This window comes from Grampus griseus (genome assembly GCF_964374135.1).
Source record: "Grampus griseus genome assembly, chromosome: 8".
NCBI lineage: Eukaryota > Metazoa > Chordata > Mammalia > Artiodactyla > Delphinidae > Grampus > Grampus griseus.
Window position 1 is genome coordinate 8,121,317 of NC_139002.1, and position 27,699 is coordinate 8,149,015.

Consider the following 27,699-nt stretch of genomic DNA (forward strand, 5'->3'; position numbering starts at 1 on the left):
GTGTTTATCTCCACCCTCATAGTCACCGAGGGAGGGGACCTGCCTGGCGGTCCAGTGGTTAGGACCCTGCACGTTCACTGCCGAGGGCGCAGGTTCAATCCCCGGTCAGAGAACTAAGATCCCACAAGCCAGGCGGCGTGGCCAAAAAAAAAAACTACTAAAAAAAAAAAAAATCACCCGGGGAGGCTGGACTTCTTCTTCCCAGTACCCAGACGAGGGGATGGAGGCCCAAGGTCACGCAGCGAGTAAGTGGCAGAATGAGGACTGAAGAGGGTCCGCCTCTCATCAGGGCCTCCCCCTCTTCCCCAGTGGCCAGGAAGGGACCCTCGGGGAAACAGCCCACAGCGGTGGCCACAGCGTTGCGCATCAGCTCATCCACTGCCCTTTACAGATTTAGAAGCACTTTTGCAAACTTTATGCCTGACCTGACCGCCCCCTCGCCCGTCCGGGCCTCAGCAGAAAGTGCTACGACTCCCTTTTTGCACCAAGGGACTCATCTGGGTCTCCTGACCCTGATTTCACACCTTCTGCTCCCTGCAAACAGCTGTCTGCACACCCTCCCGTCACCACCCCTGAAATCCCAGGGCTGCACCCACTCTGGGAAGCAAGGCTTGGTCTGCAGGGGACTCGGGTTAGGGCGGGTGTAGGGCAACAGAGCCAAAGGCCACCTGCTTGGTGGACTGAAAAGGAGGTGGGGCGGGGCTGGACTAGAGAGTAACCTGGGAGGGCGGCCGGCGCGGGGTCACCTCCAGGAGGCCTGGCCTCCCCACTCCTTATCTCAGAGCCCTGCAGTGGCCCTGCAGGGCCCTGGGTGGGCCCAGGGAGCTCGGCCAGACGCACGGGTACCTTGACTCCCGGTCACAAGGCTGAGGCCTGCAGGAGGTGGCCAGTTGACTTGAAGGCAGACACAGAGAGATTCTGGGCTGGGGGAAGGACCCTCTGCCCCCACACTGGGGTCAGGGGGGCTTCCTGGGACCAGGACAGAGGGAACGGGATGGGAGAGCCCTTGGGGGCAAGTCCAGGCAGAAATGGGACCAGAGCCGCTTTTTGGGGCTGGTTGGTGCTGCCTACCCCCATGGTGGGCCCGAGGGAGGCTGGACTGGGGGAGAGGGGTCTCCTCCTTACTGCCCAGACCCGGGCCCAGACCGGTAGAGGACTGACGCGGAACGGAAGGCAATGGGCCGGAGTGGAGGGTCGTGGCACCAGTGGTTCCCCCTCCCCCAACCAGAATGGGGCAGGGGAGGCAGCAGCAAGGAGGGTCCCCAGAGCTCCCAGCCCACGAGAGCCCTGTCTCCTCCTTCCTCCCATCGCAGTCGGGCCCAGAATGACCACGGAACCCCAATCCCTGCTCGTGGATCTGGGCTCCGACGCCGTCTTCAGCTGCGCCTGGACAGGCAACCCGTCCCTGACCATCGTCTGGATGAAGCGGGGCTCTGGCGTGGTGAGTCCGCAGCTCAGACCCTGGAGGGCCCTGGAGGGGTGCGGGGTCCACAGTCCAGGAGGGAACTGCCTCCCATGGCCCCTCTCACTCTTAGATTGGGGACGTTAGCCTCCCATGAGAACTGAAGGAAGGAAGGCCCCAGAAGGAGGAGAGGGAGCCCCAGGCACCCACACGTACCCACCTTGGGTCTAAACACATTCAGCCGGTGCAGTTCTGCTTTATCCTGAGCCTTGTAAGAAAAGCAGGTGGTCCCGAAGATGCTGGGGCGAAAAGTCACTAGAAAGGCTTTTTCGCTTGCCCCAAATAGTTGTTACCCTTTAACTTTGGGGTTAAGCCTTGCTTTCTTCCTGTGTTCCCCTTTTAAAGTGTATGTGTTCTTTAGTGTGCCTAGGAGTTTCAGACATCCCTCCTCCCAGGAGGACCAGTGAGAGCCTTGGGCAGGGAAGCAGGGGGAGAAGCAGCAGAAAAGTGGCTTCTGTGTGCCCTACTGTGTGCCAAACACTGCCCTGTCCTCTGAGTGTCACTGCGCCCATTACAGGGATAAGGAGAGAGCCTCCAAGAAGATAATTAACACCCAAAGCCACACAAGTAGGCACCGCTGACGCCGGGATTCCCACTCAGAGCAGCTGTTGCCAAAGCCTGTTTTCTTTTCATCACGCCAAACCTCATCCCAAAGGGATATTGCAAATGACTCAGGAAAGACAGATCTGGGACCCTCAGAGATGCTCAGCGGCAGGATAGCTTCACCCCTGGCCAGCCTGGTACGGGCTGGTTGGCAGACCCCCTGGATGAGGAAGCCCTGGGGGCCCCAGCCAGGGAGGCCCCCTCCTTCTCTCTCACCCCCGCTTTGCGTTCCCACCCTTCAGGGCTGCCGCTGGGGCGGAGCTGTTTCAGCCTCACGGGGTGCTCTGTGCCGTGGTCTCCCGCACCCGCCAGCCCGCCGGGCACACTGTGTAAGAAGACTTCCGGCTCCCACCCCACCCCCTGTTGTTGCTGAGATGCTGGAGACTGTGTACCCTGCCACCCGGCCTGCCTCTCAGCCTTTCTGGTTCTGAGACAGAGAGCGTGGCCACTGCCCTCGGGGTCTGACCCTCCCCACTCCTCCTAGGTCCTGAGCAATGAGAAGACCCTGACCCTCAAAACCGTCCGCCAGGAGGACGCGGGGAAGTACGTGTGCCGAGCTGTGGTGCCCCGGGTAGGGGCCGGGGAGCGAGAGGTGACCCTAACTGTCAATGGTAAGACCCCACTCATGCCAGGGCAGGGCTGGAAGGGGGCCAAGAGGGTCCCTGGTGTTGCCCCAAGGGGCACACGTGGGTTCTGGGCCTCACATCCACCTCCAACTGTGGGTCCATAGTGATTACATCCACCTGTTCCAGTCCGTGTCAGAGCCCAGCCCTGGGGTGACAAAGGACCTGGGTGGTTCTCTGGTCACCTCCCTCCTCTGTGTTCCTTCTAAGGGGTCTCAGCCCTGAAAGTGATGGCTGATGAATTTATTCCTGGCCAGGAAAAAGAGTCCGAGAGCTACTGGGCAACCAACATAGATCCCATATCTACGCTTCGACCATGACCTGGGCCCCGGTGGAGAATTTAAGGGGGCATCTCCATGACTCCTCGTCTGCCTCTTCCCATTTTTAGAGCCACTCAGTGAGGAAGACCTGCCACCATCCCCACAGGGCCAAGTTCAGGGGGGGGGGTCCCCTGAGGGCAGGGAACTTGTCTTATTATACGTAATAAGATCACCACAGCAGGAGAGTATTGCCATCTCTCTCCAAGAACACAGTGTGAGTTACCAGATGACTGGTACATGAGACATTCAGGGGACGGGGCCTGGTTGATGGGATGTAGGAGGTCCCAGAGAAGCTGGGACCTAGCTCAGGTCAGACCCGAGAAGGCTGTGGCACCAGGACGGAAATTCGATGTCCCTGCCTTTATGTGTGCGTGGGCCACGCCGGCAACCGACGCAGCTGGTCTGAGAGGGTGAGGATGCTAAGACAGCTCCCTCTGTGTTTCGAAACGTCCTCCTTCCGCTGGGTTTCGGTTTCCTTGTGAGGCCTCTGCTCCCGCATAGTCTGTCTCCCGATCAAGGCTCTGAGCCCCAAGAGGAACCAAGCCACAGACCCACGTCTGTAGGGCCTCTGCTTCCTGTTCCAGACCAGGGCCCTAGTGAGGGGCTGAGCCAGGGTCCAGAAATCAGCCCAGGTGGCACACAGCTTCCTCTAGTCTCTGCTTTGCTAGAAACTAAAACCAGCTTGGTGCGGTCCCCATGAGCCAGCCCCCTCCATCTCTTTCTTTGCCTCCCCCCTCGCCAAGAGTCGTGGCAGCCCCAGAGGGAGGGTGAATCTGCTGAGACCCCGGAGCCGTCTGTCCAGGGCAGATCCCTGACTCGGAAGCCTTCCTGCCTTTCCTACGTGTCCCCAGGACGCCACCAATAAATTGGCGCTGCAGGGCTAAAAATAACAGCATCTGATCGCACCTCCATATATCCATGGCAACATGGGCTGCAGCCTTTTCCTGCCGGCTCCTGTGTCTGACACTCGGCTCAGGCGCTAGCCCCTGGTGAAATCAGCGGCCTCCCCGGCTACCCGCCACCCGCTCCGGGAGGGCGCTGGGAGTCACGCTGGCCCATGACTACGGCCAGCTCTGCTCCGATGGCCCTGTGACCAGCCGGGCTGGGGACCCTCAGACTCACGTGTGGCCCCCGGGGTCCCCAAGCCCGAAGCTTTTAAATGAGCATCCTCATTGCTGGGGAAAACACGACGGATAAAGGAAGGACTGAAATCCGTTGTCACTTTAGACTTCCAAGAATTTCCCAACAGGGATTCAAAGCGGCTTCTTGAGGAGGGAACGCACACCTCAAAGGGACACTCCTCTTGGATGGGACACCCCAGCCTGGGCCCTGGTGTCTATCCAGGGTTTAATCTGCACTCTCCAGGGTCGTTCTTTCCAACCCCCCGCCTGTGCCTCCAATCCTCTGACACAAGCTCCCCTAGGCTGCTAGGAAGAGAAACACCCAAGAGGTTGGAGTGAAGCGAGGAGGCAGTTTGCTTGTTTCTGAATGAGGGTCATCATGCCCTGAGGCAGGAGGATGCAGGAAGTGGCCCACAGAGAGGAGCCTGCCAGCCGGCGCGTGCGTGGGCTTGGGAATGGACTTGTCTATACCTGTGTCTGGAGAATAGGTGGGGAGGGGTGGTGAAGCCCTTTGGGCAGGCCTGGACTAGGCTGAAGGAATCAACACTATGAACAAATCCAAAATGAGATGAGGTTCTCATCAAAATGCATCCCGGCCGGGAGATGACTGCTGGCCATCGCCCTTTGGGGAATAAACTGGCCCATGATTTGGCTCAAACCTGGGATTTGCAGGAAGGGGGAGATAAACCGTACTACTGCTGTGTTCTGCCTCTCCCACCCCACTCTACCCTTACCCCGATTCCTGTTTTCTTTTAAGAAGCCCTTAAATGTGTATGCATTTACCTGATCGTTTTTAGAACAGCTGATGACACCGCCCCCCACCCCACCCCAGGGAAATCCTAGCTCCTGGGGAGTGAAGGGGAAAAGGTTTTACAGGATCATCACTTTCAGCCCGCAAGCGCCAACCAAGGTCCTAAAGCATGAAGCCTTCCTGGCCAAAGGCTTCTTGGAGCTAAGGTTCCTAAGAGAGGAACTCTGAAGGCCCCCTGAGGGTGGAAGCCCTTATCTTGAGGGTCCCTCATGTCTGCCTCTCCCATCTCCAAGACGTTTCCCTTCCCAGCCTAAATGCAGTCATTTGGGTTAGTTAACAGGCAGAACTGGCCAGGAAGCACTGCTGGAATCCTGGTGGACCCTCCAGGCTGTCCGAGGAGGTACATGAGCCAGGTGTCCCCAGAGACATCCATAAACATGACCCACGCACGCACGCACGCCCGGGCGGGATAGGATAATGTCAGGGTCAGCTTTGGAGCTGTGGTCCCACCTGGGCTGGCCAGGTATGTATGTGGCGTGCAAAGCGATGAACTAAGGGATCTCCTGAGACACATGTGAGATGAAGTCCGTGAAGGTGCCCAGCCCAAGCCATGTATGCCAGGTGGGTGGGGGGGTGATTCCCCGCTTCGCCGCTTCGTGGAGGAACATCTTTTACTTCCCTTCCTGCCTGGTTTTCCTGTCCTGCCGAGGACACCGGTTTGTTAGGCAAACGCGCCCTCTACTGGAGATACAAGGGAATGGTTTGAAATCCAACAGCTGGCTGAGGTGGAGGTGACATTACATTCCTTCCTCCCTGACACCTCCCCCACTCCCTTCGCAGTGTACCGCCTTCTTCATAAAGGTTTCCCCACCTGCCGGGTAGAGTTCTCTCTCCTGTGAAGTCGGTTAGCACTTTGCCTGGTGCTCACCTCCCCACCTCCTGTGACAGCTCTTGATGTCTCTGGGCGTCCTGACCTAGAGGCACTCACTCACGATCCCTTGAGACGTTTATGACTGAAGGTTCATCTATCTCTGAGTCCCCTGTCTCGCCCGTCACCTTGCATATACAGGCCTCCAGTAACTGTTTGCTGAACGACTGAATGAATGTATAAACTTCTGAACTTGCCAAGAGGGGCCCAGCCAGGGCCCACCCCCTCCCGAATCCCTGATGTGATGCTGTCTCCCCAACAGGACCCCCCATCATCTCCAGCACCCAGACCCAGCACGCCCTCCACGGGGAGAAGGGCCAAATCAAGTGCTTCATCCGGAGCACGCCGCCACCCGACCGCATCGTGAGTGCCCCGGGGCGAGCAGGGAGGGCCAGTGGCACGGCCCCCAGGCTGGGCAGCCTGGTGGGTCATCTGTGCCTGCAGCCGCTCCACCATCCGGCTGGTCAGTCTTGCCTCTGCACTGCCTTTCCCCGTCGGGGAAAACTATTCCTGCCTTGTGTCTCTTGGAAAGGCATCACGAAGACAAAAATCACGGGCAGTCTCCTTTCTCAGGACAGGCTGTGCTCCTCGCCTGCGGGTGTATTTAACTCTTCTCTGCCTCTCAGCTGTGTGCCAACACAAATGGTTCCGACCAAATTCTGCATCTTGGGGGCAGAGGGCAAGTGAGGGCAGCAGAAGGGGAAAAATGATTTCTTACCTTTCCTGGGTTCAAGGCCAGCCTTTAGCAAAGTTGCAAATAGGATGCAGCTTAGAGTCAGCAGACCTCTCTCTGCGCCTCCACAGCCCTCCTCTGCTTCGATGCCGTGGAGAGTGCTGCCCCAGTTAGCAAGTTTCCCTCTGAAAGCGTCACTCCCTTCTCCCCGCCCCTCCCCGCAGTGCAGCTTGGGCCGCCTGACGGGCTCACATGTAGCCCTCCCAGATATTTGCATTTGTAGAAGTGGGGGTCTCCCACCCAGGTTCCGCTGACACTGGTAGAAGCTGGGGCGGGAAAACAGAGAGAGGTGAGCATCTCCCCGCACTGTTGGGTGTCGGGGGAGGGGTGGAGACACTGTTGTCTGCAAGCCCAGTGCCCAGGCGGTCCTGCCGAAAGGCCGCCCAGGTCCAGTTCACAGGGCAGTCTCACCTTTCCCCAGGGCGGCAGCACCTGAAGGGGCGTGGGAGGCACACGCCAACAGCTAAGGTGTCACCCTGTAGGTGAAGTCCTTGTTAGAGCACTGGCGCGTTACACACCTCCTCAGGCATTCAGTTCATTCACTGTCTGAGTCACACAGAAAGGGCAAGCGTCCACGCGTAGAACTAATGCCTACGCCTCCCTCTTCCCTTCACTCTAATCTTTCTGAAGTGTAAGTGTAACACGTGCTGGTGTCGATAATATCCTGTTCACTACTGAGCATAGTCACACTGTCTTCCTCTTCGTGGAAATGGAACTCTAGGCCAGGGGTTCTCAACCTGGGCGGTTCTGCCCCCAGGGGACATTTGGCGACACCTGGAGACATTGTAGGGTGCAGCTAAACACCCCACAGAGCCCAGGGCAACATGGTGGGGCAGGCGGTGACAGTGTACGGGAAAGGGCTCTGAGAAGAGGTAAACGCTCACCGGCCGAAACCAAGCTGCACTAAGGTTCTCACAAACGCAGCTCTCAGAGCGTAACGTTTGTACAAAGACACGCACAAAGTAACCAAACCAGACTCAGTCAGCCTGGGGCTGGCCTTCACCACCATCTGTCAGGGGCCCCAGCTGACGGAGGGGCTCCCATCGCTGCCCCAGAGCCCCTGCTTGCCTGGGAATATGTTCCAGCAAAAAGCCGCGTGAGGCCCCGTGCCGATGGAAATACCCTCTGAGGTGGCCCAGCCCGTGTGTGTGTACGTGTGTGTGTGTACGTGTGTGTGTGTACGTGTGTGTGTGTACGTGTGGGGCGGTAGGCGTACCCGCGTTGTGACATGTGTGTGTGCTGTGTGCACACGTGTCTGTGCTGTGTGTTGGGACGTGGGCGTACTTGCGTGTGCACGTGTTGGCACTGTGGGTGGGACGGTAGGTGTACCCATGATGTGACGTGTGTTTGCGGGTGCAGTGCTGTGCACACACCTGTTGTGGTGTGTTTGCGGGCGCTGTGCTGTGTGCACACGTGTTGTGGCGTGCGCATCGACCTGTGCCGTGTGGCGGTGAGCGTGAGCGCGGGCCTGGCAGCGTCCACCCAGGAGCAGGGAGGCGGCACGGTGGTCCTGGCGGGGCGGCTCTGGCAGGATGTCCTCCTAATTCTGCGCACCTGGGCAGGCCTGGTCCTGGAAGGAGAACGTGCTGGAGTCGGGGACATCGGGCCGCTACACGGTGGAGACGGTCAGCACCGAGGAGGGCGTCATCTCTACGCTGACCATCAGCAGCATCGTGCGGGCCGATTTCCAGACCATCTACAACTGCACTGCCTGGAACAGCTTCGGCTCTGACACGGAGATCATCCGGCTCAAGGAGCAAGGTGGGGCTCCCCGCGAGGGCAGGGCCCCAGGCAAGGTCCTCCGGGGCCCTGGGGGGGACAGAGCGCCTACACTTGCGGGCGGGCAGGAGGCCCTTCCTCACCTGCCACGCAGCCGCTGCCGGTCAGCCGGCCCCCCGAGCCCAGGGGCACTGGCCTGCACCAGAACAAGCAGGAGGACAGCTGCCCAGGTGCTGGCCCCTCAGCAGGCAACGCGTTGCCTAAAGGCCCTGGCTTCCCCGCTCTCAGTGGTTCCCTGGGGCCCTCTGGGGGCGTGATCGCTGAGCAGTGTCCCCACGGGGATGCACCAGGATGGGCGTATTGGGGAACCTGGCCCAGCCCGTTAAGCCAACAAGCCAGTCCAGTTGCCCCAAACCCGAGGGTGCCCGTGCTAAGCTAAGGAGTGGCACTTGAGCTGTCCAATCCCTGGTGTGCAGGGGACTGGCCTCAGGCTGCCTGCAGCTCCCCATGGGGACACAGGAGACACTTGGAGCGCTGTGCTCTGAAGGAGACCCCGGCCAGCAGGGCAGCGCCGGGCAGAAGGGCTCAGAGCTCGGAAGGACTCAGGCTCGGAGGGCGGGGGGCCTCAGAGGGGCATGGAGGGGGTTCCAGAGAAGTGAGGCAGCCAGCCAGTGGCACACCAGGTCCTGAGATGGGCTGCGGATCCAGCCCCTTGGCCAGCGGGGGTTCGTCCAAGACAGGAACGGTCCAGGGGGCCTCGGCCCTGGCAGTCTCCGACCCCTCCAAGCTTAAGGCCCACCCACAGGCTGTCAGGCCTTGGAAGAGATTCTGGGCCGAGCAGGTGGTCTCAGCTGGGCCCCTGGGGCCGCAGTGCTGCCCTGTGGATCACGCATTGCTCCCAACACCTCTTCCCTCATAAGTGCTGCTTTGCTAATGCTTTGCACATAATTTGCATAATATCATCCACACGTCATCCCAACCCTCCCGGTCCACTGTTGCCTCCCCTCCATGTCTTCCCCTCAGTGCCCCACCCCTCTACCCGCCCCTTGGTGTTCTCACCCCCCCTCCTCAGAGCCAACTCCCACCCCAGCCTTGACCTCTCTCTCTGGTCCCACCCGTCTGGAGTCCCTAAGTCAGTCTGAACGAACTCCGGGTTCAGTTCGGCCAGCCCGGATCTGTGGGGCATCCTGGAGATGTGATGCAGGAGGGAGCCCCCAACCACCCCAGACCCTCCGAGGGCCGCGCCGCCCCCAGTCCCGCCCCGCCCTGGCCAGCCAGGCCCCGGCTGTGGACTCTTGCTTTATTTCCACACAGGTTCGGAAATGAAGTCGGGAGCCGGGCTGGAAGCAGGTACGACGGAGACATGAGACTCCCCGGGATGGGGGAGGGGCTGCTGGGCTAGAGGGGGAGGGAGCCCAAAGTGTGGGTCGGGAGGCCAGGGCAGCCGCTAACGTCTCTGCCCTCCCCCATCTTGAGACTTTAGTGCAGTCAGAGCAGCAGGGAGAGCGCCTCCAGGCAGCACGGGTCTAGAGACCCCGAGACCTGTCTCCGCTGTTGCTGCCCCCCCGCAGGCTCCTGGCAGCCCAGGGCACTTGCTCCTCCCCCGTCTTTCCTCCCACCCCTCCTCTTCTGAAGCCCTGACTCCTCCCCCTGGGGTCAGCTCCCCCCCACCTGACTCCGCTTCTCACCATCACCACCAGCTTGGCCATCGCTTCCAAGAACACCTGGGCCGCCCAGCCCGGCTGTGGCCTGCGTAATCCATGCTGACCCCGTGCTTTCTGCTGGCTGCCTCCTTCCCGCACTCCTGCATTCCCCGTGGAGCTGTCATCTCACCACCGGGCTGAGGCCGCTGGGCAGTGCCTCTCTCCCCGGGGACTCAGCAGCAAAAGGGGTCACCAGGCTCCCTGGGTTGAGTTGCTCTCTCTTGGGACCCCACAGGAGACAACTGCCCCCCACCCTCCAGGGAGAAACCCAGAAAAGAGAATCAGGACATGGCAAGCCAGACCCTACAGGGTCGGCAAAGGCCATGACGAAGATGAGGGGTCCCCTGCCCTAGTTCTCCCGCCACACCGGCCCAGGAGGCGCTTCAGCAAGTCCCTGGTGGGTCCCGCTCAGCCCCTCCCCTCTGGGCGGACGGCCCCTTAAAGAGCAACAGGCCGGGCACAGGCCAGCACAAGGTGGGCACACAATATCAACTCCTGCTGTGTTCTCCCTGACGCCCCTCAGGACCACTCCTCGTGCTGAGCTGGTGTCACCCTCTGTCTCCATCTCTTCTGTGCCTGCACCCTGGGTCCCCCGCCCAGGACCCTCTCCCTCTGCCCCCACCCACCCACTCAGGACAGTCCTCCAGATAAGATGGCTACCACCACGACCCCCCAGCTGTTAACAACTTAAGGAAATGTGGACGCCAGAGGCACAGCTGCCTTAAATACCGCTTCCCTGGTTCTCTGGTTTCACAGACCTTGAGGCCCAGAGAGGTTAAGGACCCTTCCACCGTCATCCTTTGGCTCTGAGCTCAGCTGAGACAAGACCCGAGTTTTCCAAGGAAATGCCCTAGGAATCTCGGAGAAACTGAATTCAACTCAAATCAATAAAATTCAACAGCATGGAAGCAACGAACTTCCAACGCGGCTTTCCTTTCCTAGAGGAATTCAAACCTAGAGACAGGGCCGTCTCACTGTCAGAGCAAGCTCGCAGGGCTGGCGAGGTCAGGTCCATTGTCTCACCCCTGACTGTTGAGACCAGCCCAAACGCCTCCCATTTTCAGTCCCCGAGTGTTTGTCGCACCCACCTCCTCCCCGTCGCCTCCCCTGCGCCCCCTACAGGGGTCTCGGGCTCCAGTAGGCAGGTGATGAATGCACCAGTGTGCCAATCCTGGGCTGGAAGGAGAGCCCCAGCCTGACGGCCAGCACTGCCAACCGTTGGACACGCGCTCCTTCCGGGAGAGGGACCACACCCCCTCCCAGCAGCGTCTCCAGGGGCCAGGGTCTGCGGGGTTCTTCCTTTCTTTTGCTCTTTAAAGAAAACGACAGCGAGAGGCGAGAGGCCAACCTCCAGCTCAGGACAGATACCTGGAGTCCCCAGTCATCCACACTGAGAGCGTGGGGTAGGGGCAGCAGCTGAGTCTCAAAAAGGGGCTTTCCTATCCTTGTATCTGCTGCGGTCCTCCTTCCCACACAGACACGAGGGCAAAGGCTGGGATCGGTTTGGGTGCCAGGCTCTGTGCCAGCCTTTACCTGCCTGCATTCACCCATCTAAACCCCAGACGCGCCCCTGAGGCAGGCACTGTAATTATCCTATTTTACAGGTAAAGAAAAGAGGGTAAAGTACGTTGCTCTGGGCTGTACAGAGGACGTGAGATTTGTAGGATGCCATGGGACGCAGTGTGCGGAGCTGGGCAGGATGAGGGGGGCGGATAAGAGGAGACGTGGATTTGCACTGGCTCTACTGTAGCTGTGTGTCCTTAACCAAGTCACTTGACATCCCTGGACCTCAAGGTTTCCATCTATAAATGGGAGGCTTGGACTCTCTGAGCCCTAAGCTCTCCTGCCCCTGCATTCTCTAGTTCTAACCCCCCATGGACTACTCAGGGCCCCACGTCATATGCTCAGGCCCCCTCTGCAGACACAGAAGGGTCAGGACTGTCTGGAAGAGCGCCCACCCCAGCCTAACATCACCCTCCCCACCTCCATCTCTACTTGGCTAGGGCAGGAGACAGAGTACAGGAACTCAGCAGGGAGGGAAGCTTTGCCTAGCTGGAGTTCCAGGTGCCTCTCTGGCGGGGTGGGGTGCCGGGATTCCTGCCCAGAGGACTGGCCCAGGAGAGGAGGGGGCAGGACTGGGCATCTCTCCTTAAAGAGGTGGGGGGAAGGACTTCCCTGGCTGTCCAGTGGTTAGGACTCCGCGCTTCCACTGCAGGGGGCACAGGTTCGATCCCTGGTTGGGGAAGTGCATGCCATGCAGCGCGACCAAAAAAAAAAAACAAAAGAAAGAGGTGAAGGGAGCTGTGATCCTGCCCTCCGGCCCCTACGACGTGGCCCCTGGCTGTTACCACCTGTGATGCCCAGGTCCGGAGGGGAAGTTGCCTCAGACCTGAAAACTCTCTAAAAGCTGCTTGTCCATTGTCCACCCTCCGCACCTGGGAAAGGGAAGAGAAGGAAAAAGCGAAGCGAACAAACAGCGGCAGTGACCCTGGTCATTTTCCAAAGAAAAGCCAGGACTTAACGACTCTCCCGGTGTATCACCTCGGAGAGCTCAGCGTACCAGCCTTGCCTCTCACCTCCCACGCTCCCCTCCCCTCCGCGTCTGCGTGCCTCTCTGCCCCCACCACTGCTGCCATCTTTCCCAGGTCTGCCCGCCCTCTCCGCCACACCGTGTCCCGCCCGAGCTGACCCCTGTTGGACTGTGCCCGCGCCTGCGCAGGCCCCTGTGGCCTTTCCCAGGAGCGCCCACGCGCCGTGGTCTGGCCCCAGCTCGGCAGGGGCTGTGCCCGAGGAACTGGGTGAGATCTGGGGGGAGAGAGCGGGCTGCCCCAGCTCCCTCATCAGCCTGCTTGCTTCTCTCCCACAGAGGCTGTGCCGATGGCCGTCATCATCGGGGTGGCCGTAGGAGCTGGCGTGGCTTTCCTCGTCCTTCTGGCAACCATTGTGGCCTTCTGCTGTGCCCGCTCCCAGAGAAGTACGGGAGGGAGACCCGGGAGCTCAGGGAGGGGGGCAGAGAAAAAGGCCAGCTTAGACTACCCCGGAATAACAGCAGGAGTACAGCGAGCAGGGCCCCTACCAGTGCTGTGAGCTGCTGGGGCAGGGATGGACCTCCTGCATCTTTTCACAGGCGACGCTTTGCTCGGCATCTGCTACAGAGCAGGCGCTCTGCTGCGGCTGAGCTGGACGGAAGTGAACTTCATGCACCTCAGATTGAACATACACAGCACTCTCCACCCATCGGGAACTGTACTGAAACCCGGGGTGGGGGGGTGGGGGGAGGTGACCTTTGCCCTCCAAGATCTGCTAGTCGAACCAGAAAAGCAGGTCACCCACACAGGAAAGAAAAAGGGGGTTCAGGGAATTGCTTTGGGGGCACTCCTAAGGGTCTTTTAGTTGTTAGCCATAAAATGCTGGGGTTGCGCTTTTTTTTTTTTAACATCTTTTTGGAGTATAATTGCTTTACAAAGGTGTGTTAGTTTCTGCTGTATAACAAAGTGAATCAGTTATACATATACATATGTTCCCATATCTCTTCCCTCTTGCGTCTCCCTCCCTCCCACCCTCCCTATCCCACCCCTCTAGGCGGTCACAAAGCACCGAGCTGATCTCCCTGTGCCATGCGGTTGTTTCCCACTAGCTATCTATTTTACGTTTGGTAGTGTATATATGTCCATGCCTCTCTCTCGCTTTGTCCCAGCTTACCCTTCCCCCTCCCCATATCCTCAAGTCCATTCTCTAGTAGGTCTGTGTCTTTATTCCCGTCTTACCCCTAGGTTCTTCATGACTTTTTTTTTTTCTTAGATTCCATATATATGTGTTAGCATACGGTATTTGGTTTTCTCTTTCTGACTTACTTCACTCTGTATGACAGTCTCTAGGTCCATCCACCTCACTATAAATAACTCAGTTTTGTTCCTTTTTATGGCTGAGTAATATTCTGTTGTATATATGTGCCACGTCTTCTTTATGCATTCATCTGTTGATGGACACTTAGGTTGCTTCCATGTTCTGGCTATTGTAAATAGTGCTGCAGTGATGCACTCTTCACTCGTGTGTGCCTGGAGTCTCCGTCCTGGGCGTAGCTCTGAAGTTACGTTTGCTAGACAGACACGTGGAAGGGTAAATGGGATGGTGGAGACGGTGGGAACAATAGAGACTGTCTTGTGGCCCCGCCTCTTCGACCCCGTGACCCTGGGCAAGCCACAGCCACTCCAGGCCTCGGTTCTCTCCTGTGTAATAGCAAGGGGTCGGCTGATGTGACTTTCGGGGCCCCACCCGGCTCTGACATTCTATGAGCGGAAGGCACAAAAAGAATAATCAGGGTAAGCCTGCTCCCTCCTCTGCTTGGCAGCCTTCACGTGTTGAAAGAAAGTTGCCTGTGTCCTCCCCTCCAAGCTGAGCAGCCTTGCTCTCTTGAGGGCCCCCAGTGATGCGGTCTCAGGCCCTCCCTCACCACCCCTCAGTGGACATCATGGGGGAGCATATTTCAGCAGGAGTTTTCTAACAGAGCTCTCCAGGTATAAATCGGCTTCTTCCTCTAGAAGCCGTAAGCTCTCCATTACGGAAGCTGGACCACTAGTGCAGGGACGTTTCTGCTTTGGGTGGGAGGTTGACCATGGGATCTCAAGGTCCTTTCTAACAGATGTGTGATTCTCCGAACAGAGAGATCAGAGCCTGGTAGAGTAGGTCAGGGAAGACTTCTAGAAGGAGGTGAGAATTTAGTAGGATGACCAGGTGGCCGAATGGTTGGGGATGACCACCCACGCCACGGGAGAGGCAGGGAAAGGCTGAGGGTCGTGCAACCAGGAGCCAGCAGAGAAAGTACTCTGAGGTCCCAACAGCCCACGGCACGTCCAGACAGGTTCTATTACCAGGTGGGCCCTGAAACTGCTGAGTTCAGGGGCTGGAGGGGAGGGGAGAGCTTGACATCTCAGGCCCTAATGCCTGAGATGACAACTGATTCTGTCGTCTACACTTTCCTATTTTGTGGCCAGATCTCAAAGGTGTCGTGTCAGCCAGGAATGACATCCGGGTGGAGATTGTCCACAAGGAGCCTGCCTCTGGCCGGGAGGCTGAGGAACAGCCCACCATCAAGCAGCTGATGGTGAGAATGTCATCTTATCCCCGCCCCACCCCGACCTCTGCGCCCTGAAGCTCCCAGAACCAGAGGCTTCCTGATGCTCTAGATGCTCCTGACAAGCAAAGCATCAGGCAAGATGTGCTTCCCCCCCATAACAGGCCAGGCACCTCCAGGCAGACCTAGGAGACACTGTGGGTTGGGTTCCAGACCGCAGTAAAGCTAGTCACGTGGAATTTTTGGTTTCCCAGTACATGCAGAAGTCATGTTTATCCTATGTACTGTAGTCTATGAAGTGTGCAATAGCATTATGTCTTTAAAAAGGTACCTATCTTAATTAAAAAATACGTTATTGCTAAAAACTGGTAACCATCATCTGAGCCTTCAGTGAATAGTAACATCAAAGATCACTGATCACAGGGACGGTCCAGTGGTTAAGACTCCGCGCTTCCACTGCAGGGGGTGCGGGATCCCACGTGCCGTGAGGCGTGGCCAAAAAGAAAAAAAAAAAAAAAAGATCACTGATCACAGATCCCCATAACAAAGATGATAAGAATGACAAAGTCTTAAATTCTCAAGAATGACCAAAATGTGACACAGAGACACGAAGTGAGCAGCAGATGCTCTTGGAAAAATGGTGCCAAAGGACTTGTCCTCTGCAGGGTTGCCACAAGCCTTGGATTTATAAAAAATGAGATATTTGTGAAGCGCAATAAAACAAAGCGTGCTCGTATTCTCAGCCAACAAAGATTTATTGTGTGTCTACTATATTGTGCTTGGGGTTCTCGGAGACTCAAAGGCATCTAAGATGCAGTCCCAGCTTTCAAGGGACCCATTGTCCCGTAGGGAGAGAAGATGTGCATAATTGCCATAAGATGTTGTGATATAACATATAATCCTCCACATATAGATATTATCAACATCCAGTACATGCCCTGCTCCCCCCATCTCCCCAGAAGTCTGCAACAAGCATAGGTTCCTCTTTGGGGACTGGATGGCTTTAAACTCATAATTTCTCCAGCAACCCCAAGGCCGCTTCTCCTCCCAAGCCCCCTCGAATGGACCGTCACCCATCCATCTGTCCAAACAAATCCCGGAAAACTCTGCTAGAAAACTCTGGTGCCTACTGTGTCATGGTTATAATATGTTGGAGTAGCAGCTGCAAGCAGGTCGGTCAAGAGCATGGGCCTCTCTGTGCTTCAGTCTCCTCTTCTAGGATAGGATGAAGGTCATGGTACATGGGGTCGGGGTGAGGGCTCAGTGGATGAACCCCTGAAGAGGCTGGAGCCAGTGGAACACAGTGAGGGCTCAGGGAACGGTCGCTATTTGCTTTGCTGTGAAATCACCTGTTTCCTTATCTGTCTCCACTAGACGGTGAGCAAGCTGCCTTACTCATCCCTGTGTCCCCAGAGCCTTCCACGGTCCCTGGGAGATGCTCACCAACGTTTAGTGAATTGAAATGACATTTTCTCTGCTGCTCGTCTTCTATCCAGTTGATTTTCAGGTCCCGACAATTCCACTTCAGAATCTTTTCAGAGCTGTGCCCCTGCCTCTTCTCCACTATAACTCCTAAGTGCAGGCCTCACCACGGCTCCCCTGATCCATGACAGCCTCCTCCCAAGTGGTCCCACATTCTAATCTTTCACCACTTTACTCTCCACCCTCCAGAGTCCCACAAAGGGTCCTTCTAAGATACAAATCTGATCCTGTTACCGTCCTACTTAAAGACCCTCGGTGGCTCCAGACCTACCTGATATTCCAGCAGCAGGCGGGTCATCAAGACCCTTCAGCAGGAAGCGGCTTCCGGCCTGTCCAGCCCCGTCTTCCTGCCAAATGCATCCAGCCCTCCAACACCCCAGAGAACTTGCAGTTCTCAGCCCTCGAGTCTTTTATACCTCGGAGGCTTCGCACTGCTGTTCCCTCGGCCTGTTGATTTTGTCTGTTGAATTTCACATTCTCCTTCGAGAGTCAGCTCAAATGTCACCTCCTCCACAATTTTCCAGGCTTGCCCCACCGTGGCTGGCAGAGCTATGCACTTCCTGGTGCTCTCCCCAAACACTCTGCATGTTCCTCTTTCATAGTGCATTTCTCTAATTACACGTCAGCCTCCCCAAGTATCCCAGCGTTCCTCAAAGACAAAGAGACAAATGTCTACTTCGCCCAGACCTAACATAGTGTCTGACACAGATGAACGGTCAGTCTTACAAGGGAGGGGACCACAGTCCAGACCTGGGCAGGAATGGACGTCTCTGTTGATGAGATTGATTGAGTCTAGTGTGAAAGTACCCACGCCTGTCCTTCATCCCCTGGGGACCTTGCATTCCCTCTCACTGGGATATTCTGACTGCCTCTGACTGTTTCCACACCATTCTCCAGTCCAGACCCTCAGGGAAGGGGGGGGGGGTCACTCAGTCGTCAGTTAAGAGTGGGAGATAAGAAGAACCCGCTGAGGGCTCCCCTTGGGGAGACCTTCGTCCAGCCACTCCCTTCACCCCCGGCACCGATACAGCCCCAACACTGAGGAGAGGCGGGCTGAGAAGCTGAATCTGGTGGAAGAGAAGAACTCAATCCAGATAGAGCCACAGCACTTACTGGAAAATGAAAAAAGCAGCATTAGTGGGGAAGTGACAGGATGGAAGCACGCTGGCTGATTCTGTGGGGCTCCAAAAAGAGATCAGGAAAGTGAGTCACAAGGGAGAAGACACAGCCCCGTTCTGAGAGTGGGTGGGAACCTGGCCCAGATCATGTCATGTGCAGAAGGGATACATGGGAAGAACATTCTGTGCCACAGGACAAGAACCACTGTGGCTGTTCACATTCATAATAACCCCACTGTGTGCCAAGCGTGCTTTACTTTTCACCTTAAGTCTAATTATTTTTTTAATTTCCAGTAGTTTAGCGCCTTGTCGCTTCATTCATTCATCCGACATAAACATAACAATTGTGACAGTCCTACTGTATGGCACGCGCCACGCCGGGCACCGGCCAATCAAACAATGAATAAAACACAATTAAATATGATTCCACTCCGGAAGGATTTTGGTCGATGACCACAGTGTGTAAGGCGCTGCACCAGGTGTGCTGGAGAACCAAAGAGAAACAGGAAATGATCTTGTCCCCAGGCTCTCTGGCCTCTGTTCGGGAAGATAACTTCGAATAATCTAAGTCCTTGCTGTGAATGGCAGGTGAGGCCCTAGTTGCCAGCACCTCAGAGGTGGTTATTCACTGATTCCTTCTCAAGGCTGTCACGAAGCCTAGCCCCGCTGAGGAGCTGCGGGGCCCCGACCCCTGCCCAGAGGTTCTGCAGTTATTTATCTACAAGCCCAGCTCCCTGATGAGCACAGCTGTTCTGTAATGTCTCCTGACCTCTGTTTGCCTGGCCCTGAGCACAATGCCTGGCCTGAAGTCAATAAAGGCTCACTGAATTGAACCGAATCAAAGCAAGATCTCTGGAGGAGATAACCGTAGCCCACGGGAAGGAAGACGGTGGTGGGTCTTAGAGACCTGCCCTGTACCCACCCACCTCTGGGTCTCCGGCTCTCAGGAGGGGTGGGGCTAGGGGTCCAAGAACAACAGTGAGATCTGGAATCTCCTCCAGGCTCTTGTCACCTGCCTCCAGGGGCCAGGCAGTGAGAGGTGGTGGGGAGGGGAGGCACAGATGGCAAGCATCTTTTGAGTGCATTTCTCCGGCTTTTCCTTGGGGGAAGTGGACGATTAGCCCACCTCCTACCCACTGAGCAGCGATTTCTGGGTTGTAGATGGACCGGGGTGAATTCCAGCAAGACTCAGTCCTGAAGCAGCTGGAGGTGCTCAAAGAAGAGGAGAAGGAGTTTCAGAACCTGAAGGTAAGAAGGGCCCTGGGTTACGACACGCCTGGTCTTCAGCTCTGATGACCCAGGCCCCAGATCCAGGCACAGATAGAAGGGACAGTCCCCCACAAAGCCACCTGCTCTCTCGCCCCAACACCAAGGGGCTGAGAGAGTTAAGGTTGAGCTCTCACGGTTCTCCCCTCCCACGACCTCTTCACCAATAACGTTTTTAATACCGTTTCCAAGTTCCGGACTAAAACAAAAAACAATGAAAGCCTGGCTTTCACATGGCCTTGAGCTGCCCTGAAATAACAAAACGTACCGGTCAAGACCCCACTTGAACACCTGCCAGCATCCTGCCCAGGCTGACCCTCCCGACCGCCCCCACCAACGCCTCTCCCGCTGTCCCCTTCCTCCTGTCTGTCCCTGGCCCTCCCCATGGACGGTGGGACTGGCTCCCGTCCGGTGCTGTGACGCCGCTCTCCCCCCGGCCCCCCAGGACCCTACCAATGGCTACTACAGCGTCAACACCTTCAAGGAGCACCACTCGACCCCCGCCATCTCGCTGTCCGGCTGCCAGCCGGACCTGCGCCCCGCGGGCAAGCAGCGAGTGCCCACGGGCATGTCCTTCACCAACATCTACAGCACGCTGAGCGGCCAGGGCCGCCTCTACGACTACGGGCAGAGGTTCGTGCTGGGCACGGGCAGCTCATCCATCGAGCTCTGTGAGCGGGAGTTCCAGCGGGGCTCGCTCAGCGACAGCAGCTCCTTCCTGGACACGCAGTGTGACAGCAGCGTCAGCAGCAGCGGCAAGCAGGACGGCTACGTGCAGTTCGATAAGGCGAGCAAGGCCTCGGCCTCCTCCTCCCACCATTCCCAGTCCTCTTCCCAGAACTCCGACCCCAGCCGGCCCCTGCAGCGGCGGATGCAGACTCACGTCTGAGGATCCCGGGCCGAGGGCGGGGCCTCGGCCTGGCTCTGCAGAGACTTTGCAGAGGACCCCGGAAGCAGCCGCCTCCACCACCCTCCTGGCAAGCCCGATCAAGCACAAATGCGGGCCCAGCTGCCGGGCATCGGGGCGTGGAGGTGGGGACGTGGTCAGAGGATGCCGCTGAGCGCAGTGTGCTCCGTGCTGGCCGCCCTCGGCCCCCGGCCCTTTCCTGGCGGCCCCTCCTCTACCTGCCCCTCCCACAGGCTCCAGAGGCAGCTATAACTCTGCTTTCATGAAACTGCCGTCCACGCTCCGGGCTTCGGAGGAGCTCTGCCCCTTGCCGCCCGCAAGCCCTCCCCCGACTCCCACCGTGCCTGTGCTCCTGTACAGCCCCGGGGAGCAGGGAGTCAAGTGCTTGCCGGCACGGAGCTGCCCCAGAGACCTCAGCGCCCCCTGCCCCTCCTGGTCCAGACTCCAGAGGCTGAGAAGCCAGAACGGCCCTGGCTGACACACTGGCCCGGAGCCCACCCCCAGTTTGTTCGGTGTTTTGTGTCCATACCCTTACAGTTCTGTCCTTGGACTGGATGCCTCTCAACTCTGAGGTGGGACTGGCCCAATCAGAGACTGGTGTTTGGGAGGGAGGGGGAGGGAAGGAGGGGGGAATGTGACACTCGGGGACCCCTCGCCAGGCTGTGCGACTCAGAGCCTCCCCACGCGCCCCTGCTTCGTGTACTCCCCTCCTCCCCTCTGCACATGCGGAGTCAATATAAGGAGTGTGACCTTCTCTGGTCAGGGTTCTTTAAACAGCCGTTGGAGAGACTGTGTCCCAGGATCTGTGGGGTTTGAGGGGACTAGGGGGCAGGCCTTTAAGGTGATGAGACTCACCTTCTCAGCTGAGCCTAGATTCACACAAGGAACCATGGTCCTGTCCTCAGTAAGGCTCCTGGGGCAAGAGAGAAAGCATATCTGCACCTCACTCCTGCCTGCCACCTGAGAATAAAGGTGAGGGGTCCTTCCTCCAACAGATGCGTTCTACTCTTTTGTTCCTGCAGAGTCACAGCAAGACCCCAAGAGCTCAGAGGATGCTTTGGGAACGCAGGGTTCCTTGCCCTGCTTTGATTTGGTTTTCCCAGACAGTGGAGAGCTCTGGTCATGGTGACAATAGGACCTATGGGCAGACTCCTCTCCTTGCAGATGTGCCCAACCCAGAGGGCGCACGAAACCAACCACCTGACTCACGCCAAATACAGCTCAGGGGCAAAGGGGTCAGACTGCACATTGGAGGGGTCCTTCTAGGCCTTTCTCTCAGCAATATTCTGCAAGGGTGGCTCCCTCTGTTGGGGGTTCAGGGGAGGAGGCTCTCTTCAAAGAGCCTGTGCCACCAGGCAGCCCAACGCTCTGAGACTCAAATGATGTTCTACGAATGGCTTTGTTTGGGTGGGAAGCTTGACGTGGTGATGGCAGACAGGCTGGGGTGGATAAACAGGGCCAAGTTAGGATGCAACCTCTGCAAGTAGGATTCAAACAGAACTCTGGAGAACCCACACTGTCCCAAAGGTTGGAGGTTCCTCCCCAGATTTAGACCCTTCTCCTCCAACCTTCCCTGGGAGTCCTTACCCACCATGGGAACCTTCATCACAAAAGCCTGTGCTTCTTTCCTCCACTGATGCCTTGGATGGCCCCAACCCACAGATGGTATACATAGCCTTCCTAGAGCCTCCACCCAGAGGATGTTTCTGCTTCCACCATATTTCCTATTGCTTCAAAACCCTCCACCTCCTTAGATATCTTCCTTTGCAGCACCCAAGCCTGAGGTAGTAGAAACTGATGAGAAATGTAAGTGTACATCCCAGCCCCACATCCTGCTCCTGGTACCATTTCTGGCCCAGCACAGATGCCTGTGGGCTCCAGGTTAATCTTGACAAGTTCTCTTCCTTCCCATACACGTTTTGCCTTTGCCAGCAAGGAGTAAGGGTCTAAGATCAGATGCAAAATGCCTTGGTGTGCTAGAATAAGGAAGAGGATGACCTAAGAGGATCTGTCCATTCATTTCTCCTAGCCTTCCCCACCTTGGAGGTGGGCGGGACATCTCCTTCCTAAGCCTCACCACAGCCTACCTTGCCCCTCACCCCCTGCCCACATCCTCCCCCCGTCACACACAGCACTTATAATAGGATGGAGGTACCCATTCTTTCTCGGAAACCAAGGTTATGGCACAGAATAACCTGGAGAACAGGGAAGAAATCTGATCTCCTGGAGAACAGAACCCTCTTCTCCCTTGGGAACCTCAGACACTCCCAGGGTGGGAACGTGGACATCACGGAAGATGGGGCTGCACAGTCAAGACTCGGCTACACGGGGCCCACTCCCTGAGCTCTCTCCGAGGCACAAACACAGCAGAGAATTGCCGAAAGGGTAGGAGATCACAAGTAAGGCCCTGGTGAAAGAGATGAACATAGGCAGGGGAAATCAGTAGGCTCTGGTGGCCTCTGGACCGTTGAGGCACTGAGAAGGATGCTGGACTGAGCAGTGTGCATCCTTCAACCCCTCTGACTCCATTTACTTCTCGCGTAGGAGTGAGGGGACAAGAAAGCTGGTAAAGGGAAGTGTTAAAAAAAAAAAAATTAAGGCAGTGGGAGGCCCTGAATTTCCCCGTAGGTGATTTCAAGTTAACTGAAATGAGGGCTTCACGTTTGTAATCATTTAATTCTCACAATTCTACCAAGTACTACCATTTTACAGACGAGGGAGTGAACTTAAAGAAGACCGGCCCAAGGTCACAGAGCTAACAAGTGACAGCACGAGATGTAAACATATGATTTCCTCTGTGAAATGTTTCCATTCTACAGTGCAAACCCAAGGCCACTTTCATCCTAGAATAAGATGAAAACGGCCGACGCTGAAGGCCATGAGCTGGGACCCACTCGGGGGCAGGCTGAGCAAGGACAGGCCACAGCTCCAGTAGGAAAACAGGACAGGCATCCTCCACCGCCAGTCCCCAAATGACCTGGAAAGACCACGACTCCCTGGGAAAGCTCGTCTGTGTATCAAATCACCCCCACCCCTCCCAAGGCCAGGATCCAGTTTTCTGATAGCTTTACAATTCGTTACTGGCTCCGAGTCACTGGATGGGGGCCCAGTTTCTGACTCTCAGGCTCACTATCAGTCTGGGAAGGCCAGGGTTATTTCCATCACGTCTTCAACTTTCATGGAACAGGAAATGGTCTCATACAAAGCACTAGAGCACCACAGCAAATCCACCTCTGATGGAGACTACTGAAACAGTGCTCTAAAGGAATAGGCCTTGAAGCTGCCTTTGAGCTTCCGGAGTAGAGAGGAGCAGGGGGAAATAACAGCAAATGTGAAGCAGCCCTTGGGAGATTTCTCAGAACAGGAGAAAAGAGCCAACAGGAATTCTGCTTCTCGCTTCCTATATGGGGGCGGCATACACGAGGCACCGTGGCCTTTGCTATTACGGGATCAGAACTGAAATCGCCAGGTACACACTCCAGGAGTCCCATCAGCCCTTCCCAGGTATTGTACTCTGTTTATGATGGCGCCAGAAAAAAAAGACGAGGGGGAGTCCTGTGATCAGTCTCTTCTCTAGTAAGTTTCCCTATAAAATCAACCCTTGATTAAAATAAAGGTATAAATATTTAAGTAAAAACTATCCTAATTTGCATAGAGATTTTTATTTAAAATACCACTTGGGGTGCCTGCTTTAAAGAAACACGAATGTTTAGACATAAACTGATGACATCTCAACTAAATCTTGACGTTTACTTTCCCTTTAAAAAAGCCTTTTAGAAGCCTCTTATGGAAGCTGTTTTTAGGAGCTGTAACCACAGGCCAGCTTCAGCATCGAAACTACAAGCGATCTCTGAGAGTCACTGATAAAGCATTCCCTTGCTCTGACAGTTACTTCTTACACCCAGTAAGGCTGTAATCATCTTTTCCCCAACCCGCTATGTTTCCACCTTCCTAACTAGGTCATAAACTGGGAAAAAACAAGTAAGGATTTGTTTTCCTGGATGAATCCACTTGTGTTTTAGGGAGAGGACCGCCCACTCTTGCCCTCTCTAGCTGCTGTTCTTCCTGGATCTGTCTCCTCCTTCTCTTTATTGGCAAAGTCTTGGACATACACGGAAAGCTTTCGGACCACAGGCCCTGTGGTTTCATGCCTACCCCAGCCCTCATCTTTAAAAGGCCTTCTGTGAACACATGCCATTCACAGGATCCATTGTTGAGTTTTCCCAGGTGCCCATATCTGCCTGCCATTCCATGTTCCCAGAGCTCCTCTCTGGACCTCTGCTCGGCCCACCCACAGGGCCGGAACAGCCGCAAACCTCGGGCCAAAAGCCTCCCTTGAGCTCACTGATCAGGGAGCCCCGGTCACACAAAGGAATCTCCTTCCACTGCTTCTCAATCTATGACCCTTGGAAATATCTTGGAATGCTACGAGAACATTCATATAATGCTCCTTAAAAGCTGTCTTCTTTGTGGTGAATCTAAAGTATTCATGTTCAAAGACAAGGTATGTGAAGTCTCAGGAAACAGGTCTTCTTAGGCAGAAGTGGGGTCTTATTAAATAGACCTTCTCTGAAATCTACTCCCCATTATGCAAGAGGAAAAGTGCTACTCAGGATAGGAGCTGAATATAGGGATTCATTCCCCCTGAATGGATTCATCTCCCCTCAACCAGGCAAAGAAAAGTTCAAGGGGACTGAGCTCAAGATACCACCGTCACCACCTTTGTAAAGAAATTAAAGGGCCACAGCCTTGCTGCCCAAGGACTAGAAAACAAATTCATGACACTAATGGGAGAAATATGGAATGAAGAAGGCATTAGAGATAAAGTGATACAGATAAGGATTCAGGACTTCTACAGCAGAATTTTCAGATGAGAATTTCCTGAGTTTTATTTAAAAGTTTCCCTAGCTCTCTTGCCATGGAGGGCTGCAAGTGGAACGGAAATCTACAGAGAAAAAGAACAGAACTGGAGAGAATCTCCCTACCGGACTTGCCCTCTTGTGATATTTTTCCTCAGGAGAGAAACACATTTTTAAGCAAGTGAAGACACTCCTTAAGTGTTAAAGTTGGTGATGTACATAAGTAGTGTTTTAGGAAACCTCAGAATAACAGCTTAGTTCAGTAATTCCAACTTCGACTCCCCTGGGGTGATTTCTCTCATTCACTCCGCCAGCTCCACCCTTCCAGTCTTGCAAGATTCTCCAGGGGAAACAGCGCCTCTGTTGAGGGGTGCAGTACTTTCAACTGGTCTTCCCCGGGAACCTGAAATCTGGCTCCCAAAGTTCAGTTTTCCTTAAAGACTTTTGTCAGATCCTCTGTGCTGACCCTCCTAGACAGGACTGTGGTCTTCCCAACCTGCTCCCAGCAATCCCTTTACTTTAAGAGGTGGAGCCCTCCAATACATTTGGGCTCCCCCCAAATCTGACATTTAATGAGACCCAAGGTTCATCTCCCCGCTTCATTTCCCGGGTGCAGGATCTCCACAAACTCTAACAAGAGAGGGAAGCTCCCTGAGGAAGAACTGGACAGGAAAACAGGCTATACCTACTGACATACACACACATAGATCCCTCCTCAAACTTTTAAGTTGGAAAGATTTCCTGGAACCACGTCTGGTACAAAACCATGGAAATGCTCAAAACTAACAACAAATAGTTTTCTGAAGCTATAATTAAGACATCAAAACGGTCAGATGGTTTAGCGGAGAGCTTACCAACCCTGAAGATGTACTTCTCAACTTTAGTTTAGGAACCTACCCTGGTATGCCGCATGCCATGGAAACGGGATAATGCCACCCAAGAAATCCCTTTCTCCAAAAACCCCTAAGAGCATCTGACTTCAACTTGAAAGCCACTGCCAGAGAGCAGTTTGAACTCACAGTTCTTTGTTGGATTCTGCAAAGCCTGCATTTGAGTCCTCTCACCAATGTCTTAACCTTCCTCTCCTTAGCTTGTGGGTGACTTGAAGACAAAGACTTTTCTGTAATTAGCCATACCTGGGCGTACGTTTGGCTCTTCAGATGGACCTCAGTTGTTCCATATGCTTTCCGGTATTTTCCATTATGCAAGGTAGCTTTCCAATCTAATATTTATGTCATACTTTACAGCCTACACAATGTTCTTCCAGACATATTCCCACTAGATCCTTAAAACTTCATTGTGAGACAGGCATGCGTAATCACTAGTTTACAGTTTACGTGGCAGAGCACGGTTGTGTATGCGCTTACACCTAACTGCCTCACGGACAGAACTGCTTCCGAGTTCAAACTTTTCGCAGGCTGGCCAGTCTCTGGGGTAAGGCAGTTGGATGTATTCATGTCCTCGGAAAGTGTACATAAAACCCGAAGTGTTCAAAATTAAGACACGCCACTTGATGTGAATATAGAATATCATTTCAATGTGTTCCTGGGCTAGATACAGACCTAAACTCTGTCTTGCCCAGCTAGGTGGTCGCGCTGGGAGTCCCGCGTCTTCTCCAGGCCTCTGTGGAGGAGAGAGATGGACCTCACAGTCTACACTGCACGGAGCAGATATCCTCCGATCCCTCCCAGTCCTAGTCTGTTTCACCCCCGCCCCTGCGGTGAAGTCAACGTAAGTCACGTGACCGAGGCCCAGCGGGAGCTCAGAGGAGCCCAGGGAGACACCCGCTGGGAAAACCGCGGCTCCGCTGCAAACCGGGCAGACAGGCGAGGCCTCAGCGGCCGTTGCCAGGCCCGGAACCGGTTGCCAAGGAGGCGCCGGCCTCTCAGCGCGCCGAGAGGTTCCCGGGGGCTCCGCGCTGGAGCGCCGCTCTGAAGGGGCCAATCCCGCGCCCGCGCGGACGACGCATGCGCGTCCCCGCCTCCGCCCCCGCCCGCCGGAAAAAATCGCGCGTGCGCCTAATTAACGCGGCTCAAGGGCTCCGGGGATTAGGCTGGGCTGTACACGCAGACTGTTGAGTTGGAAGAGGTTCGTGAGCTCATCCTGTAGTCTAGACGACCGAAGCAGTGGTTGTGGGTGCTTGTTAGAATTCCAGATTCCTGGGCCGTACCCGCAGCGGCCTGGGTAAGACCCGAGAATCTCCATTCTTAGATTATGCCCAGATAATTCCGGCAGAGGTGGTCCTCATTGGCTGGACCCTCCCTCTTGTTTCAAGGGATGTAGGAATTGGAGCAGAGACGTGGAGAAGTGATCAGCCCAGGGTCGTCCAGAATTAAGTGACAGAGCCCGGTGGAGGACCCGGATTTGTGGACTTGCACCCAAGTGCCTTCCCTCTGCTGTGCCCTGCTTCCCCACCTGTCTCCTTTTTGGGGCACGGTTTAATCAGGACCAGACAGGCTGGCTGGCAGGCGGTTCATTCACGTCGGTCGGGCTAACTGAAGAATGAAAGTTCCTTTCTCAGACCGCCAAAAAGTCCCACCCAGCAAGTCCATATCAAAACTCCACTGCCTGCTCCTTAGCCGAGCGATGCTGCCTCCATCCGCCTAGATTGGGGCAACCTGGAGAATGCACACCCCCCAGGGAGCAATGGCCAGTCTGGGGAGTATACACCCCCTCCCCATACACACTCCTGTGTGGATGTGATTAGTCTGCATGTGGTATCACAAGGCTTCACGCAAGAATGTCAACCGCTCCTGTGTCTGCATGTGTGTGTGTGGAGTTTGGGGCGGGGGTATGAGTTTGGATTCTGGCTCGAGTTTAGGCACATTCAGTAACAGGCAGTGGCCCCAGTCCAGCTGGATCATATGTGCTGACAGCCACTTTCAATGGCCTGGACGGGGAACTGGACACTCCCATGCATACCCTTACGAGAAGCAGCTGGAGAAGCATCAGGAATCAGCAGAGCTGAGATCCCTGAACATACTCACGCCTGTGACGCCTGTCGGAGTCAGCAAGGCCCCCCAGGACAAA

The 27,699-nt window shown here is 55.8% G+C and overlaps 1 protein-coding gene across 2 annotated transcripts in view; it reads left to right on the forward strand.

Moving 5' to 3' along the window:
• Positions 1–20,737, forward strand: part of KIRREL3 (kirre like nephrin family adhesion molecule 3) — a gene marked incomplete at its 5' end in the record, with an annotated part of 537,312 nt that extends 516,575 nt beyond the window's left edge. The window contains 9 exons of one of the 2 annotated variants that reach the window (XM_082661165.1): positions 1,314–1,441; positions 2,550–2,676; positions 6,071–6,171; positions 8,104–8,302; positions 9,575–9,610; positions 12,830–12,937; positions 14,958–15,067; positions 18,799–18,885; positions 19,349–20,737. In XM_082661165.1, the coding sequence (XP_082517291.1) occupies positions 1,314–1,441; positions 2,550–2,676; positions 6,071–6,171; positions 8,104–8,302; positions 9,575–9,610; positions 12,830–12,937; positions 14,958–15,067; positions 18,799–18,885; positions 19,349–19,792 (1,340 nt within the window). In that variant the 3' untranslated portion in view covers positions 19,793–20,737. The remainder of the gene's footprint in view (positions 1–1,313; positions 1,442–2,549; positions 2,677–6,070; positions 6,172–8,103; positions 8,303–9,574; positions 9,611–12,829; positions 12,938–14,957; positions 15,068–18,798; positions 18,886–19,348) is intronic. The other variant, XM_082661166.1, reaches the window with a different exon arrangement.
• Positions 20,738–27,699: the final 6,962 nt, after the last annotated feature.